The sequence below is a fragment of the Antechinus flavipes genome, chromosome 1 (assembly GCF_016432865.1).
Source record: "Antechinus flavipes isolate AdamAnt ecotype Samford, QLD, Australia chromosome 1, AdamAnt_v2, whole genome shotgun sequence".
Classification (NCBI taxonomy): domain Eukaryota; kingdom Metazoa; phylum Chordata; class Mammalia; order Dasyuromorphia; family Dasyuridae; genus Antechinus; species Antechinus flavipes.
Window position 1 is genome coordinate 582,624,272 of NC_067398.1, and position 20,080 is coordinate 582,644,351.

At 38.6% G+C, this 20,080-nt stretch overlaps 1 protein-coding gene across 1 annotated transcript in view; it reads left to right on the plus strand.

Moving 5' to 3' along the window:
- Nucleotides 1-129: 129 nt before the first annotated feature.
- MATN2 (matrilin 2) overlaps nucleotides 130-20,080 on the plus strand; it is a 217,176-nt gene continuing 197,225 nt past the window's right edge. Inside the window, exons 1-2 of the mRNA XM_051974444.1 lie at nucleotides 130-266; nucleotides 18,116-18,517. Of these exons, the coding sequence (XP_051830404.1) occupies nucleotides 130-266; nucleotides 18,116-18,517 (539 nt within the window). The remainder of the gene's footprint in view (nucleotides 267-18,115; nucleotides 18,518-20,080) is intronic.

Below are 20,080 nucleotides of genomic sequence, written 5' to 3' on the forward strand. Positions count from 1 at the left end.
GGTATTGCAAAGATGTCTCCACACCCATGGATTTCACCCAAAATGGTGCTGCAAACTGGCCAAGTTTCCTGCTGACTAGCTCATTTGGACCTGGATGGTGGCCAAATCTGACCTTCTGCCCAGAAGACCATGTGCACCTTCTGTCGACTTCAAGACTGGGACCTGAGGAGAAGAGATAAGCTGTCACTCGGCCAGTACCGGAAATATGGCATCCACTACGTTCATCACTATAAACCCAATTACCCAGAACAGCTGTTATTTGAGAAGTAACTCCTTAAATTAATGCAGAAATAGAACCATTCAAGCTTTGTTTTTCTCATGCCTCTCTCACTCAATTCATGCCCATCTTTATGTGAAGAACCTCCAGAGCTTGCTAAGATAAGGAATCTGAACACAGTAAGGAAATCTGTTGTGATTATTGCAATTTGCTTTCAATTGTGATATCTAGGCTTTGTTGTATGGTCAGAGTGGAAGAAATGAGTGATCAAGCAGAGGCAGTCTGGAAAAGACATTGAAGGTTTGTTTTAGAATGCTCTCTGTAGGTTCATCAAATGCCAAGTATATTCTGTCATGGACTTAGAGAACAGAGTGCCATCGTGGAATCTCTGAACAGGTTGGTATTTACCTGGTGCATGCATTCATTTATTTATTTAACAAACAGCTAGGTGGCACAGTGGATAGAGCTCTGAGGATGGAATCTAGAAGATTAAAGCCTTACTAGCTGTGTGACTATGGGCAAGTCACATAATCCTGTTTGCCTCAATTTCCTCATCTGTAAAAAGAGCTGGAGAAGGAAATGGCAAAACCTCAGATGGGATCACAGAGTCAGACACAACCTAAAAAACTGAACAAGCATGACATATTATGCTAAGACAGAAAAATACAAAGACAAGACAAACTATCCCTGTTCTTAAGGAATTTATATAATGGAAACATGTACATTGATAATAAAAACAAAATAAATACAAAGTAATATTGAGGAATAGAAAGGACACTAATAACTTGGGATGGGAGAGACATGAGAAAGTTAGAATAATCCCCATGTAGGACTGGTGCTTGAAATGATCCTTGAGGAGAGGAATTCTTCAAGGATATAGGGAGGAAGGAGTATATTCCAGGTAGCAGTGAAAGCCGATACAAAAGTGCATGTATACATTACTTACCCCACTGAATACACACAATTTGACAAGTAAAATATAGAGGATGTTCTAGACCACTGGGAGCCTAGGACTAGTTTATTAACTATGCATGAGTATGAAAGTCAAGTGACTTAAACGCTTTGGTTGGACATTTATATTCAAATTAAGACATAATAGAACTGTCAGCCATACCTACCTGGACCTCCCCATTAACTTTTTAGCTTCATTCACCACAAGGTGATCTCATACAGACAGATTTGAATTCCTAAAGGATCACTATATGACTACACTTAAACTCTCAGAGTTGTAGGGACTTCCACTAGAGCTCTTGAGCCTCCAGGTGAGTGATTTCCATTTGTATAAAACCAGCCACTCAAGATGACAATTTTAGATTTTCAATATAATCTTCCACTTAACAGTAAGTTAAAAGCAATAATAAGCAATAAATCATGATTACCATAAACAAGTGAAGGAATAATCAATACATCACAATAGAGATGTAACATCATGCCTGTCAATCTGAAAGAAATGATGATTTCTCTATTGTATTAATAACTAATTATTGAATTGGTACCAAGTTTTTTCTGTTTTTCTTCTTCCTCATCCAGTGTGAGAAATTTTGCTAAAAAACTTATACAGATTAAGATCTAATCAGATAGTAAAAAAAAAATTCCAAAGTTGGGCTAATGGAAGATTCCTGCCCATTATGTTGCGATTACAGGGTAAAGTCAGACTTGTCCTGTATTGAGACTCCAAAATGGTGGAGGTTACCCATCAAAAAGGTAGGTTATAAAGTAATATCCCCAAAGCATATTGATGTTAGGGCAGTATCGCAAGTTGTCTCAAAAGAATTTGTAGGTTTAGACATCTTCCAAATCAAGGGGCAAAGATTTTATTACACTGCTAAGAGAGGGTTAAATTAATAGATAGAATATTGGATCAAAGTCAGGAAGATCCAGGGTCAAGTCCTACTGACACATAGTATGTGACTTGGAACAGGTTGATTAGCAATTGATTAACAATTCTCTAAGACTTTAAATTTTATAGAAAGTGTTTACTTGAACTTTACTCTCATCTGAACTGGTCAAAGAAGGGAAGAATACATACAAGACTATAGAAAAACATTTCTATAGGATGGAAAGGAGAGAAAGGAAAAGGAGGAATAAGAGAGAGGGTGCATTAAGAAAGGAATTAATCCTAAATAAAACAAAACTTTAAGGATGTACAAAAATATTTATAGCAATTCTTTCTATGATGGCAAAAAATTAGAAAAAGAGGAGGTGATCATTAATTGGGAAATGACTTAACAAATTATGAATAGAAATGTAATAGAATACTATTTTACCATAAGAAATCATGAAGAGGATGGTATCAGAGAAACTTAGGAAGACTTATATGAACTCTTGTATGGTTAGTGGATGGAACCAATAGAACAATATTGTTAAGATGAACAACTTTGAAAGTCTGATTAGTGTAATGATCAACCACAATTCCATAGAACACATGATGAAATGTATTACTTACCTCTTGATAAAGAGATGTAATCGGAATGCAGAATGAGACATCTATTTTTTGATATGGCCAGTGAGGGAATTTGTTTGCTTGACTATATGGGTTTGCAACAAGGACTCCCCTATGTCTCTCACTAATTCCATTTTATCTCTCAAGGCAGAGCATTCATCTCCACCAATGAAGAAAGAGTACTGGACCAATAGGCTTTGAGATAGGAATTACATTCCTAAATGAACTAATGATATCAAGCCCTGCAATCCAGTTGAAATTACTCTGAGCATAAGGATTTTCTTCACTCATTTGCTTTCCTGCCAGGCTTTTGCCATATGTGTGCTATCTTTTCCTAATAGGTATTTCATACATTTGTGACATTTAAAAAGTTCAAGGGATAGAATTTCTGAATAATAATTTTATTAATAAGGCTAGCATGTTTATTAATAAAAAGAGGTCAGTGGCAGTCTTGACTGCTTACAGTTTATAAGCCCTTAAAAGTTACTGATCGATTCTGATTGGTTAACAATTAATGAGAGAATGAATATTATATTGAGGGGCTGAACTATATTACAGTGAGGGTCTTGAGATACTTGACTTGGAGCATTAAATGAATGAAGATAGCTATTTGAAAGCATGATATTGAGGTGTAGAAAGTTAATATGTTAACATGTGGAAAGTAAAGAGTCAGTGGCTAAAGTATTGGGCTTGAAATCAGATTTCTATTATCTACTAAGATAAGGGCTTCTACATTCACCTACAGTGAACTGAATATTTAAAAAAAAACTATCTTCAAAGGGTTTATTTTCTTTGGGGGAGATACAATACATACACAGATTCTATGTGTAACCTACCATGCCTACAGAGATCAATGACTTAAGAGACTTGGTAGTTGGAGGAGCTAATCTAAATGAATTAGTAGGATTATCCAAGTTCTAGAGTCTTCTCTGACTTTGCTAATGAAGAGTCTGTGAAAAAAAGGAGGAAGCAATCATGTCATTACAAAAAGTGCAGCAGATGTCATGCTGCCTGATGAGATTAGGGCAGATTGCTGTCCAGGACTATTTGTTGGGAATTCAAATAGAGGAAGTATGGTGGCTCCATGCTCAGTTGACCTGGTGTCAATTTGGAGTTGAGAAAGTAAATCCCTTTCTCTTTTTATTTGGGCTTCTCTCCCCAGTACAATTGTGTATGAAAAAACAATTAACTGTGAATCAAGTCAATCCTTTGTCTCTTTTTAGTCTTCTTGAAAGATCATTTGGGGCTTTGACATCATTGTTCTTTTCTTCAAATGGTTACTTTCACTATTATCCTTTTAAAATGTAATAAAGCTTGTTGGTCAACAAAATTTTCAGTGTGTTGTATTTTACATTGCTACAGATAAGAGAAATAAAATAACTCTTTCCACTGCATGGAGATATTTTCTGCCCAATGTTCCACAAGTTGTAACTCAAGTATTAAAAAAATGGAAACAGTTCCCATCCTTTTATTAGCAGGGGGAAAAAAAGAAAACTGGAATACAGTCCTGCCTTGGAACTTATAGAAGGGGAAACTCTTCAGCTTTTCCAGTGCTGAGTACGAACTGTGCTGTTATTATATTTCCCATGAGCCAAATCAAAAGTACTTGAGATCAGCGTGACCCTTCTCCTTTTATTGTCTCTTTTTGTGAAAGAAATAATGTGCCCCCAAAGTCTATGATATGGAAGTGAACACACACTTTGGTCTGAGAAGCTTTGGAAATTTGTCCTTTCCTTGACTTTCCATTAGAGTTGCAAAAAGCTCCTAACATCAGAGGGGAGTATGTTAGGTCAAATAAATCACCTGGAGAACATAAACAACACATTTGAAATTTGTATCTACTCTATCAACCCAGCACAGCTACCAGGTCCTGTGCTTGTTCACAAACCCTTTGACGTAGAAATACATAGTAATGCAAAGTAATTTCTAGAAAAGGAGATTACTAACAATTAGGGAAATAAGGAAAGGACTCTGTAGGAAGTGATGGCTAAACTATAGCTTGAAGGAAGTTCTAGATCTGTTTGCCCATCTAGTTGTGACAGCAGAGCTGAGGTTCTTAACCTTTGTGTGTGTGTGTGTCCTAGAGCCCTTTGGTCATTTAGTGAAGCCTATAGACACTTCATAGAAGCATATTTTTAAGAAATTGAAGGGAGTGTTAGGTTTTTAGTTAGAGATTAGTAAAAATAAAGATGTAATATTTTCCCTATCCAAGTTCATGGACATCCCCCTCTGAATCTTTTCCAGATCCATTGACGCTCCATGGATCCCAAATTAAGAACTCTAAATCTAGATATATATGTACATTTTAAAAATAACCTTCATGTGCCTTTTAAACACATGGAAGAAAAAGCTTCTATCCTTTCTTGAACTGAAACAAATAAGTATTTGATCCCTTCATCATCTCTTTGAAATTTGTATTTTTTTCTTCTAAATATGACAATTACAGGAGTTAGAAAGGGAAAGCCTGCTTTTATTTCACCTACTTTCTGATCATTATTCTTGGGATATTTGGAATTGCTTTGAGGGGGAAGAGTTGTTGTTTTAAATAGCTTGCAGAGAGTCTTCCACTTGTCTTTAAGAGACTTCTATAGTCAATGACAGATGATAGCTTTTAAATAATTACATTCAATCTTGTTCTTCTCAATCTCATCATTTTTTAGAAACATGGGATGTTGGAGCCAAATGGGAATCATCTAGTCCAATCCTTTTATTTTTCATGGTTTGTGGTGGTCCATCACCTCATATTCATCAGTGGACTAGCTGGAGAGTTTCCCTTCTGTAGGGCCTCATACAAGACAGTATTTCAGCTCTTTTTCCGTATAAAAGGATAGAAAAGGTTTCTACTTTTGTTATTCTTGAGATACAACTTGTTGAATACTGCCAATATAGTCAGAGTTTTATAAGAGAAAAGAGATTAGTCACTGCCCAAGTGTCTTGCCGCTTGATTTAATACTAATATAACTTGACAGACGCAGAACTGCCATCTGAGAAGGTGATTGAGTCTCACAGGGAAGAACTTATAGGCCTTTTCTGATAACATTTCACTTCACAGAGACTCTGAAGGAAAGGAATAATGGATGAAAAGCACCATGTGCGATGTGGTGGTCTTTCCAAGAATCAGCCAAAGTTCACTCTTTTCTCTTTTAAAAACCATCAAAGTAATCAGCTCTCAGAAAGGATCACAGTTCAGCCTTGTTGACATTCATAGGATCATAGTGTATGGAACTGAAAAGGACATGAAAGATCATCTAGTTCAACTCATCTTTTACAGATGTAATGGAGTATCACACAAGGACAAGGCTAGGCTTTCCTGTATGCGTGCTTTGCAGTAGATGCCAGCCTATTAGAACAGGATTCCTATAATTAGGAGACTGGTGGCTAGTACTTAAGGAGGATCTACAAATACTGAGAAGGGAGAAAGGAAGTAAGAATCCAGGGAACCCACATGGAGATGAGGTTTGCTGAGACAGGTATGACAACATCTGCCACTTATAGCCTTCCAAGAAAGCAATTAATGCTCCTTTTCTAGCATGGCTCTCTACTTTCAGCAGCTCAGGACTCAGATGTCACTTCTGCTCCTCTTTTCCACATGGCTCTCCTAAGTTCTCTCTTCTTCCTTTCCCTTTCCTAGTATTTCTATCTCTTCTTTATCACAAAGGTTCACCTCAAGTCAGTACCAGACCCTTGGGAAATGAGATTATAATCAGATGGGCATGTGTCTGCTACATAGCATCCTTGGTCACAGTAGTTTGCCACCTGGCTCCCAAATGAGTCTTTGGAAGATCTTTGGAAGACCAAAGAAATAAAATGATTTGTCCAAAGTCACATAAACAGTAACTAATAGAAAGGATACTGGAGCTCTTTTGACTTTGTACAGTGCTAAGTTTAATAACTAAGCAAGAGTTAGCTTTTAAACAATAAGAATCTACTTGATGCGACAGATCCTCAGTTATTGGTGGCTAATGTTAGCTGCTTGCTGCTGTGAAATGCAGAACTAAAAACCCATCACTTGTGCATTAAACTATGGCCAAGTGAATTTCCTTTCCAACATGACCCAAGTAAGTAAGAGACTCTAACTGGAACATATGCTATTTTGGGCCACTTGGGAGTTCATAACTTAAATTTTATTCAATTCAATTCAATAAACATTTATTAAGTGCTTACTATATGCCAGACATTGTGCTAAGAGTGGAGCATACAAAAAATAAACAAACAAATAAAAAAAAAAAAACAGAGGCAAAATGAGTTCTAGACCACAAGAAGTTTACAATCTAATAAGAGAGACAACATACAATCAAATATATACAAAGCAAGTTATATGCAGAAAAATAGAAAATACTTAGAAGAGGGGAAGAGCTGGAAATTAGAAGGGTTGGAAAAGACTTTCTGTAGAAGGTAGGATTTAGATGGAACATTTAGATGGGAAGCTAAAAAGGTCGGTAGTTGGAGTGGAGTAGGAAGAGCATTCCAGGCATGGGAGACAATCATAGAGAATAACTGGAGCCATGAAATGGAATATCTTGTTTGTGGAAAAGGGAGGAAGCTAGTATCACTGAATTGAAAACTATGTGATTGGGAGTAAGATTTGACAAGAATAGAAAGATAAGAGGGAATTATTTTATGAAGGTCTTTGAATGCCAAATTAAGCATTTTGTATTTGTTCTTGGAAATAACAGGGAGCCACTGGAGTTTATTGAATTTGGAGGAGATGGGAATGAAATGGTCATTCCTCATAAAAGTGTTCAAAGTCCCTTTCAAAATGTCATATTTGCTTAAACAAATTTCAGTATTTTTCTCCATTTCTCCTGCTCCATTTCAACCTATGAAACATGATAGTCCCATTTATTTAGACAAAATTTCAAAGGGGTCATGGGAGTCATCGGATGTGGATAGCTGAATATCTATTCTAAAAAGGCAATTTTAGAGGGACTTAAATGTGCTGTAGACATGAAAACAGTTGATAGCAGGCCATACTTGGAAGCAGTTTCCCTATACTGAGTATTTTATAGTGGTGTAGAATGAAGAATCCTGCCACTGTTATATACCCCAGCTTTCTAGACCCTCACTTCTTCCTTTGCTCCCATAATGTAGATAACTGTTGAAATATCACCTCTCTTGATCCCAAAGATAATCATATGTCAATCATAGAAAGATCTTCCATCCTTTGGACATGATCACATTTATTTGCTAAATGCTGAAACATTACTATTAGGGATTCTGGCATGTTTTATGTCTTTAAAATATCCTTTGCTTTGCCCACTGCAGAATTTACTTTTTTTTCCCCTGAGGCAATTGGGGTTAAGTGATTTGTCCAGGGTCACACAGCTAGGAAATGTTAAGTGTCTAGGAACAGATTTGAACTCAGGTCCTCTTGACTTCAGGGCTGGTGCTCTGTCCACTACACCAACTAGCTGCCCAGAATTTACTTTTAAGGCCAGATACATTGGGCCATTGCTGAATGCATGACTACTATTTAATAGGTAGATCCCTTTCAGTTCAATTCAATTCAGCCAATAATTAAAATATTTTTTATTGTGTGCAAGGTATTGTGCTGAACACTGGGGATACAAAGTTAGAAACAAAACATTCCCTGCCCTTAAGGAGATCATGTTATACTAGAAAGAAATGACATTTACACAGACATGACACTGTAGACTTTCTTAGTCCCTTTGACCATTTGGCTTAAGTCCTTAGGAAAACAATATTTCACTTTATATTCTAGCAAGAAAATACAGCTTGAGTTATAGTAGTTCACTAAGTGGCATTCTTCTTGACACCTCAGTGCAGTGACTTTGTCAGTTTCTCTCCGGTTGGTAGAATAGTTTCCCTAAAAAAACTTCAGTATGCTTGAGAAGGTATTCAGCCTACAAATTAATCTAGGGGATGAAATTGTTAAAATATAAATATCAAAATAAAAAATCTCCTCCCTGTACCTAGATTATGAACCACCTAGGGTGGGGATCTATCTGTGCTTCCCTCTTTCAATCCCACTGCTTTCACAGATTTCTGTGAAAACAGAATAATCAGAACCAATAAAATAAATGTGATCACATAGTTTATTTGCACATAGAATAAAGTGAAATGGTAGTTAACTGATCAAGGGCTCCTATATGGAGACATTCACCTCCAACCATCTCTTAAACCTCCTCCTGGTTACCCTGCCAGATATTGTGATGTGTTCAAGGGCCTCCTGACTATAGTACTTGAGATTAATATGTCAGAAAGTCAACTAACATTTTTAAATCTATAAGGCACTGTAGTAAGCACTGGAAATACAAAAAGGGGCAAAAGCTCCCATTCTCATGAAGCTCATAGATTAATGCAAAGACAATATGTAAACAACTAAGTATAAATAATATATATAGACAGAATAAATTGGGGGGTGGTTATAGAAGAAAAGATGCTGAAATTAAACAAGACTAGGAAAGGCTTCTTACAAAAGGCAGAACACTAAATGAGACTTGAAGGAGATCTAGTAAAGTAAGAAGACAGACAACAATCCAGGCATGGAGAAAAGCCAGTGACAATTAATGGTAGTGGAATAAAGAGGGTATCCATACCATGTTGCAGAATCACAATCTAAAAAACAAATAAAAGTGGAGAAAATAAGAAGGGAAACAAAGGAAAATCTGTAGGCCAACAGCCCAATGTGATTCATAATAGCTGGTGACTATAGCAACTCTGTTTTGTCTTTCTTCTGATCTCCCAAATCCTCGATTCAGGATCAGGATCATTGATTTAGAGCAAGAAGAGACTTTAAATGGCCTTTAGTCAAATGCCTTCATTTTATAGAAGAGGATATTGTCATGGGAATTAGATGGCTTGTCCAAGTACACACTTGATTTGAACCCACCCAGGTACTCTGTTTCCAGATCTATTATTCTTCCCACTTTTCTATGATCTGCCTCAGGGTTATTGTAATTCAGGCTCCTTATTAAATAAAGATTGGACTCATTTTTGAGATCATACAATCAGAATTGAAAGGAATCAAAAAGTTGGCTGAATCCAACTCCTGAGACCCAGAGGTGTTACATAACCTGCCCAAAGCCACACAGGTTCCAGGATTCAAATCTAAATTATGAGATTATAGAGTTAGAACTTAAAGAGACCATTATGCCTAACCTCTTCATTTTATAGATGAGAAAACTGAAGACAGTATGTGACTTGCAGTTAGTAAAATTAAGGCAGTGTTCAAATTCAGTTCTTTTGACTCCAAATCCAAGGCTCTTTTCCCACCATATTCCCATCTCTGAGATTTTATGATTCTAGACATGAAATTATATTATTTTATTTTTGAATCCCAGTACCAACAACAGTGCCTGACACATAAGTGGAACGGTTCATAAGACACATCTATAAAATGGAAATAATAGTAGCTCCTATCAGCTCCCAGGGTTGTGGTGAGAAGCAAATGAGGTAACAGATATAAAGAGATTTACAAACCTTAAAGCTATAAATATTTTTTGTTATTCTTTAGTTATTTTCAATCATGTCCAATCACATTTTTGTGATTCCATTTGAGATTTTTATGGAAGATAACTAGATTAGTTTGCCATTTCCTTCTTCAGCTCCTTTTACAGATGAGGAAACTGAGGCAAACAAGGTTAAGTGGCTTGCTCAAGGTCCCACAACTAGTAAGAGTCTGAGGCCAGATTTGAACTTATTAGGTGAGTCTTTCTGAGTCCAGATCCAGACACTTTATCCACTATGATGACATCTAGTTACCCCCTATATTAAATACTAGCTATTAATAGACATGAAATGTTTGTTGAATTGAAGAAGAAAATAATCAACTCTCCTGGGGAGAGAGAGAGAACTACCCAGAAGTATTTATTTTACCAACACATTTCCTTTCACTGCCCTCTCACCCCATTTCCCCCACCCACTGTGGTTCATCAGGCCCATCTCATGATGGATAGATATTATCAATCTATTGCTTCCCCTGCCTCCCACTCAGAAAACTGAGTTGAGAGAGAGTAAAGCATCATGTCTCAAGAGAGGGAGGTTAAGTGCTTTCTTTATAAGGGAAGAGAGGTTGCTCTAATTACACAATTGCTGTGTTTAGGAGTTTATATTCTTGTTCTTTTTTTGACTCAAGCTTCATTCCATAGACAGTGTCTTACCATTGGGACATAGTGGAAGTGGAAAGCTCACAATGAAGTGTTGTATTAGACTGGAATCCATGGGCGGTACCAAGAAAGAGAATGAGAAGGAAACTATCTTTATCATCTCAAGACATAATCAGATGCCTTCGAGAAACACATAATTTGTGTTCAGTGTGTCAAAAAGAAAGTGCTAGAAGTTCTCATTGCTTAATTGGAGGGCATAAACAAATTGTTAAAGCTGGTATGTTTTGGCTTTTTACTTCTGTAAGGAGATAAGGAAGCATATAAAAAATATGTGTATACACAGGCATGACAACCAAGAAATAGAAAGAACAGAAATGGTGGATAATGTTTCAGAAGAAATATTTCTTAATATGTGTATCGCCAGAGTGGATTCCTCAGGACCCAATCTGTCAAAGGGAGAGCTGTTTAGAGCAAACTGCTCAAGAAAATGTTAGTTTTGTAAGGATTCAAGAAACCTAGAACTTAATCTTACTATTTCCAAGTATAATGATAATGTGAAAGGTTTTAATTACATGTTGTTCAATATGCCAAGGGAATCTAAGCAGAAGGTTCAGTGGAGTTAACATATGCATTGCTAACAGACACACATATATACACACTTATATAGATACTTATATTTTTATATATGTATATATTCCTATATGTATATGTAATACATTGTATATAAGCATATATATATATATGTATATATATCTTTGTGTGTATATAAACAATAGCTGGTCAGTCAATAAACATTTATCAAGTGCCTACCACATTGCAGACACTGTGCTAAGTACGAAGAATGAAAAAAAAATCCTGCCTTCAAGGAACTTACAATTTAAAAAGAGAGACAAAAATTACATATATATGTATGTATAAACAAGCTATATGGATAAATAAATAAGAGAAGCATTGAAATTAAGAGGAACTGGCAAAAGCTTTCTGTAGAAGATGAGATTTTATTAACACTAACAAAAATATAGTAATATAATACTATATATAATATATAACAGGAATGAAATCACAGATTATGTCCCATACAAGCAATACATTTCAAGAAGCAGAAGTATAAACTCCAGGGATTCATTCAATTAATGAGTATTTTAAGTGTCTACTATGTGCTAGATATTGAGTTAAGACTGGGATACAATTACAAAGGTGAGGTTGCCCCTACCCTCAAGGCATTTACATCCTATTGACATTCTTTGACTCAAACTTCATTCTTAGAGTATACCTTACCATGGAGACAATGGCAGAAATGGAAGTCATGTAATGATAGGGAGACTATGAAATGAATGGAGACAATGTGGCTTTCTTGGTACATACAAACAACATGACTAGAATGAAAGGCTTTACTCCATAAGTGTAAAATAAATTAAGACTCCCAAAAGTTTGGGAGCCATGAGCCATGAGCTACCTAACAATTTGTATTTTGGAGTTTCAGAAAATAGAGAAGGTACAGAGTCACTAACCAGCATAAGAGACTATTGACTGATAAGCCATGAATTCTACTCAAAAGAACTCTGATAGAAACAAATGTTTCTTTCAAGAACTTCAGGAAGACCCTAGAGTTCCGTTGAGAAATTTTACAAAGTCAATTAACCTGAATCACCTGCTGCCTAGAGAAGAATAAATCAGACATCCAGGTGAGCAGGAGGAAAGATAGGCAATCAGTAAAATGCATTGAGGATAAAAACCTGCTTACCAGTTATAGAGATACTACCTGAACTAGATAAAAGCTTAGATGGTAGTCATGACGACGATAGCAGATGAAGGAAGTGTCACTGTGTATACTCTACAAAGCCCACTTTCTTATTTTGAGGGGGATCATGGTCCATGAAGCCAGGGAGGGTTCAATTCAGAAGTAGTTTCTTTCAGTATGTGCACGAATGTTTGTGGCAGCCCTCTTTGTAATGGCCAGAAACTGGAAACTGAGTAGATGCCCATCAATTGGAGAATGGCTGAATAAATTGTGGTATATGAATGTAATGGAATATTATTGATATGTAAGAAATGACCAACAGATGATTTCAGAAAGGCCTGGAGAGACTTACATGAACTGATGCTGAGTGAAATGAGCAGGACCAGGAGATCATTATATACTTCAACCACAATACTATGTGATGATCAATTCTGATGGATGTGGCTCTCTTCAACAATGAGATGAAACAAATCAGTTCCAATAGAGCAATAATAAATTGAACCAGCTTCACTCAATGAAGAAACTCAGGAAAATGAGTATGAACCACTACATAGAATTCCCAATCCTTCTATTTTTGTCCACCTGCATTTTTGATTCCCTTCACAGGTTAATTGTACATTATTTCAAAGTCCGAATCTTCCTGTACAGTAAAATAACTGTATGGACATGTATACATATATTGTATTTAACATAAACTTTAACATATTTAACATGTATTGGTCTATCTGCCATCTTGGAGAGGGGATGGGGGGAAAGAAGGGAAAAATTGGAACAAAAGGTTTTGCAACTGTCAATGCTGAAAAATTACCCATGCATCTATCTTGTAAATAAAAAGGTATTAAAAAAAAGAAGTAATTTCTTTTCTGACTATTGCTTCAACTCTGGAGACCTCCAGGGTACAAAGACTACTCAGTGTCTGAGAATGCTCACAGCTAATCTGGACCATCAACCAGCTTGGTTTTGGTCATAGAAGTGTAAGGATTATGATAGGTAGGCTAGACCAACAACCAACTCAAATGTAGGTACAAAAGATTCAACAGGTCACACAAAGATTTGTACTACTTGGTCAATGAACAGATGATGTTATACCAGAATTAGAAATAATTGCACATTTCCAGAAAGCACTAATGCATGTGCATGTAGTCAAGCTTTGGGTGTAATTTCAAGGACTAGTATGTATTGATCGATTGACAAGGGGAATCAGGATGATGCAGGGCCTTGAGTTCATGATACATGAAATTGATAGGAAGAACTAGGAGTGTTTAGCCTGAACAAAAGAAGAGTTACTGTATTCTTCAAGTATTCTAAAGGCTATTATGTGAAGAGGGATTAAACTTGTTTTGTTTGGACCTTGAAGGCATAATCAGAAATAATGGAAAGAAGTTGTGAAAGAGATAAATGTCAGGAACACGCTAACAATTAGAGCTATCCAAAAGTGGAATAAATGGGTTGTCTTAAAAGGAAGTGGGTTCTCCTTCCTTGGAAGACTTCAAGAGCAGAGACTCTTTTGTAGGGTTTATTATAGTAGGGACTTCTTTTATGTAGGAAGTATGGGTGTTCAGGAAGGACTAGCACCTCTGGTGTAAGGGCTTGCTAAGCCCTTTTCAGGGATGCTCATCCACCTTTGGACCTTTGGTGTTTACCGGCCACTCAGCTCTCACCTATGGCTCCAAGAAGCTGCAGGATGCCTAGTAGCCACATTCCAGCAAACTATCTCGGCAGATGGTCTAATCCAGGTTGAGGCAATCCAATAGGCTTCAAACCGGTGAGTTACAAGGTTGCCTACCCCAAACATGTGAAGATTTCCTCTTGGGGAAATGGATGGATGAGAATAATTTATTCCAGTTACCAGGAAGGCAGTTGAAACAGGTGTTATGGAGAGCTTAGAACTTAGTAGAACAACAAAGACAGCAAGGTCATCCACTGCATCCCAAGATACCTCCAGTTATCTTGACTTTTGTTCTGGTCACTAGATCCAATGAGTCTAGAAGGGAAAGTTGATATGCAACTCTGCCTCATTTAACTCCAATTCATTCAGAGGTCCAGACATTACCTCTTGAAGTCTTTTATCCTCTTTGAAAACAAAAGATGAACAATATTCCTTTTATGTATGAATTAGACTAGAAGGTCAAAAAGGTTCCTTTTAACTCTCAAATACTGAAATTCTGTGTTTTATATGTCAATTAAGATTACATGTATAACTTCCACTCTCCTCTATGGGGTAAGTTTATGCCTGAGTTCACAGTGATTTCACATATGTTTATAAAATGGATTTTGCTTATGCCCCCACTTAGAAAGTAAAATGCTCCGGATCCTCTTTCCTGTGTGATTTCCATTGTGCCCTCATGCCACAACCAAAGGACATCTGGTAACATAAGAACCACATTTATCATAAGTGTATGAGAAACATAAAATCCAGCAAATAATCTTTAACAGAATTTTAAGAAAAACACATAGAACAAGTAAGACTGGGGATAAAGCAGGTTCCCAGTTCCTCTCTCAACCTTTTCTCAGAAGGCTTTCTCCTGCTCCTGGATGAGTAAGTTGTTATTTTTCAGTTATTTCATTCACACCTGATTCTTTGTGATTCCATTTGGGATTTTCTTGGCAGAGATACTACAGTGATTTGCCATTTCCTGTTGCAGTTCATTTTATTGATGAGGAAAATGAGGCAAATAGGATTAAATGATTTGCCCAGAGTCATACTCTAGTAAGTGCCTGAGGAGAGATTTGAACTCAGGAAGATGAGTCTTCTTGACTCCAGCCTGAACTTTATCCATTTCATCTCATCTGCCTGCCCCCCAGGTAAGTGAGTGCCAAAGATAAAAGACACATTCATTTGTACCTCCAAACTTATCTATTCACATGAGAATCATCTCTCATAGTCTCATATAAAGAAACTTCAGACAGATATTGCTGATATTGGCTGCTGCTCTGGTCTTGTGCCACTGCCCTAGAATGAATATAACCTCTCCCTTCCATCTTAGTTGTTCTTGGAAGTCCCCTGTAGTTTGAATGAAAACCTGTCTACTTCCTATCCCTCTCCTCAAAGGTAAAACTCATGTTAATTTCCTCTTTTTTTGGTTTTGGGTGAGGCAATCGGGATTAAGTGACTTGTCCAGGGTCATACAGGTAGGATGAGTTAAATATCTGAGCCTAGATTTGAACTCAGGTCCTCCTGACTTCAGGGCTGGTGCTCTATCCATTACATCAACTAGCTGCCCCTAATTTCCTCTTTTCAAACTGGGAAGAATTATAAATCCCAGAGGGCTTTGTGGCCAGCCCATCATTTTCCAGAGGTTGTTACACAGATTTCCTGTTTTCTTCTTGCTGATATTTTTTTAACTTGTTTGCTAATGAAGTAATGGTATGTTTATACTAATGCTCTATACACCTGTTAGTTATACATTATAATTTTTTGCTGCATGAAGTCTCAGTTGATGTCATAATGTTGGGATCAAGGTACAGAGTGTTCATCTGTGGCTGATCAGTCCAACATTGAACTTGAGATACTACAAGTAGAGCACAGTCTATTTAAACATTTGGGATAGAGATATCTCTATATTTCCACCTCACATTTTCTCTGGGCTACTGTGATTTTGTTTTGCTCATGGAGCACAATGCCTTTGATATAGCACACCATGCTGGCCCGTTCTTTGCTAGCAACTCCTATATCTCATGGTTGATACTGAAGTTCTACAGAGACCTGGAGAATGTCCTTGTAATGCTTCTTCTGACCTCCAAACAAATACATGGCTTATTTGTCTTATTTTCTGTAAAATGATCTTTTAGGTAAATGTACATTTGACATTTGGGCTACCACTACATGGTCAGTTCATCAGAATTTCACTCTTTATAGCAGAATTTAAGCAGTTCAACTCAAGAGAAGATCTCAGTGTTGTGTTACCTTATCTTGCTATGTAAGACCTTGCCTAAAATCCACACCTGGAAATAGCATGCCACAAATTGTCCTGAGAAATATACCAAAGTCTAAATAAGGGCATTTCCAGAAGCAAAATGGTGGACATGATCTGTCTTCATGAGAGGATCAGGACTGTTCCCTTTATCCTGTTATGGGAAATTGTGGTAGGAATCGTGAACAAACTGTTGCTTTCATTTCTTCTGTTAGAGATGCAAACCAAGCATTAAAGTAGAAAACCACTCTCATTTTCTAGAACCCATTAGTTTCAGCCTTCTGTGCAGAGATTCCTATTTTGGAAGGTCTTTTTTTTTTTTCTGCTAGAATTCCATAGGAATAAAATACCTGCTTTAGTTTGCATGGCATTGGAGTGGATATTCAGTTCTAATTTCCTGATCATACTTTAAGGGCAAGGCTAAGCCCCTGCTCCTGGCATCCTGACAAATTATTCAACTCAGTGTTTTGAAACAATTAGACACTGTAATTTCACTTCCATAAATTGGAACTTCACTTCCCCAGCTCCAAGGGGATTCTCTCTGGCCTAGATTTCAGGAAGGATGTTTTTCTTTAGGCTCTGAGATTTCTGAAACCACATACTTCCTGTAGATCCACCTTTCTACCTTCTGACCTCTAACTGCCATTTTCCCAAGGGATGTAGAACTGACCTAAAGGATCAATACAAATAACCAAATGTAACCATCTAGGTCAAATTTATGGAGCAGAGGACAGAATCAAACTATTGTTTGGCATTCCATGAACTCAATTCCTGCTTTAGTAAAGATAAAATTACTGAGTTGCTCCTGGGATTTGGGGGAGGAAGAATGACTACAAAATCCAAGCATCACTAAAGGGATAATCAAGATAGCAACTGCCACTCCGGCTCTTTGGCACTTTTAAGAGAAGCTTGTGAACCTGACTTATGATTCTTCCTGCCTCTCCCCTTAGCTTGTTAAAACCTGAACTGGGTGCGGGCATTTTTCTCCGGTTTGATCAGTTAATGGTTTGGTACAGTATCTGTGAAGTGTCTGCCAGTGAAGGATTCCAACTGTCTTTTACAGATCCCCTCACACCACTTGTCTGACAGTAACAGAGTTGAACACATAAGAGTTTAAAGTGTGGTAAGTGCTAGTCTTCCAACAGTCCAAGTTTATCAGACTCGTGAAAAACCTCAAAATTACTTACTGAAAGCTCGTTGGGAATCTAGGGAATGCTCTGTATAGATATGTAATTTTTCTGCATCTTGTCTGAACTAGACTTTATGCTCCTCCAGGGCAGGGACTTTGTCTCCTCTGGGTCCCAACCCACTTATCCCAGAATGCTTGGTACCAAGACGGGTGGGCACTACATTGTGGGCACCATCAAACCACTCCTGAAAGTTGTTATAATTCTTTTCTATATTAACTTCATTATCATGACCGGTATTATCGTCATCGTTGTTATCATCATGGAGAGAGATTCATCATCTTTCTCCACTGAAATTGTGTCCCCAGGCTGTCTGCAGGGCCCCTGATTCCCTTATTCTGCCTCTATTCGTATCACCTCCTGCTAAGTGGGATGCCTCCTCTGTCCAAACAGCTATTGTTATTCCGTTGCCGAGTTGTTGCCTCCAGAGCTACATTACAATCTGGGGTGCATGAAAAGTGACTCGAAGGAAGTAGGAACAAGACCCCGCCAAGTAAGGACAATTTGGGACCTAGTATCATTCCACTTAGCTCACTCTCCTTAGTTCCCCAACTCATCCCCCAAGAGGACGCCCCCTCCTCCCGTCCCTCCCCCTACTCTTTTTTTTTTTCCAGAATGCCTCCTCCCCTTCTTTTCTCCTCCCTCCCCTTAGCCCGCCCGTGTGGAGAAAGCAGCCCAAGCAGCAAGAGAGGGGAACGCTCTGGGATGGGACTTGGAGGAGGAAGGGAAGGAGGAGACAGCGGCGGCGGCGGCGGCGGCGGCGGCGGCGGCGGCGGAGGCAGTGGCACGGATTCTTGGTCTCCAGCGTTCCCAGGAGGGGAGCCGCCTGCTTTTTTGGACACGGAGGAGAACGAGGAAGACGTGGCCGCGCCTCGCCTAGCCTTCGGCTTCCACTCTACCGGAGCTGCAAGAGCAGCTGCAACGAAGGAAGCAGTAGCAGCTGCAGGTGAGCGGAACTCTCCTGGTCCCCGGGATTTCCCGTGTTGGAGAGGTACAGGTATGAGCAGCAGTCCTGGTTAGACGCCGGTGGTTAGCCCGGTTGCCCCTATTGGGGTAGGAGAAGGGGACCAGAAAACCTCGAGTGCGGAGAGTTTGGGGCTGAGGGATGGGATCTGCCTCCAGGAGAGGACTGGGCTAGCTGGGCTCCGCGCTGCCACCCAGCTCCGCTTCCGCCGGCCGAGGCGTGCATTGCGCCGACTATTCGTGCGCCCCCCGCGCGTCCCCCGGTAGCGGGGCTGGCCCGGGTGTTGTGGGGAACACACAGAGCTGCCCTTGCTCTCCCGGGAGGTGGGACGAGGTGATGGCATTAGCAACTTCTGCCCTGGGAGCTGGGGACTCCGCAGCACGCTCCTGAACGACCAGTAGCAAAGAGCTGTGGGCGCTCCTGGTCTGGGAAAGGCTGCCCCTGACTCTAGGCTCACGGTTTCTATGTCCCATCCTTCGGAGGTGTCTAGGGGCAACTGGCTTCTAGACCGCGTCCACACAGACAGCGTGAAATGGAAAGGTGTAGAGGCTGCAACCCCGTGCATTTGATTTATTGACCGCCACCTCGGGGAAATGGAAGTGATTTTTAAATAATAATCTTCTTTTAGGAGTGAAGTAGAGTAAGCAGTCGGGGGGTGGGTGGGTGGGGAAGGGTGTTTTAATAGCCCCAGTGACCCGTATTGGAGCTTTCACTTTCTTTCCGTCGAAATTACTTTTCACCTATTTAGGTTAGGGAGAGCTTGGAGAAAAGAAAATATGGTGGGAATTCAGGCTTTTTAGATTAGAGAATGAGATAGACAAAAATACAGGGTGTTCTTGAAGTTTTAGAGCGGTTTTAAGCTTTCTAAAGAACCACCCAATGCTTTTAAAAAGAGGTCCTAGAATTTAGCTCTGTATCTAATAAGGGTTAATGGGAAAAGTGATAGTTCCCCTACTCTGCTTCAATTTTCCAGGACTTGGGGTGTTTATCAATGTAGATCGAGCCTTTCTTTATATTAGTGGTTCTGGCCAAAACGACTATCACTCAGAGTTCAGACATCTGCTGATAAGCCCTTCGGAACTTAGCTACCTTGGCCCTCTATTCACAGACATAACAATACAATCACCAAGCCTTTGTATTGTTTTTGGAAATACCAATTATCTTCCAAGAACTTGCCTCTCCACCATCATATATGGCGTTATGGTGTAAGAACCTAACAACTTTAAATACAGCCAAGCTAGGCAAATACAGGTTTACACCAAAAGTAGATTGGGGAAGGAATTACCTTGTTGAAATTGGATTTTCACAAAACCTTTCAGGAGAATTCCTATGTGGAGAAGATCTGCGTATTGATAGTGGAAATAACACCGAGAGCCAGGAGACCTAGATTTGAGTCCTATCTTTGCGACTTAATAACTGATTTTTAGGAAAAGAAGGATGAAGTGATGATTTCCACAGTGCCTTCTAGTTTTCTGTGACTGAGTAAAAGGGAATATATAATAACTAACATTTATGTAACTGGCTTTACAAAGAACTTTGCATATT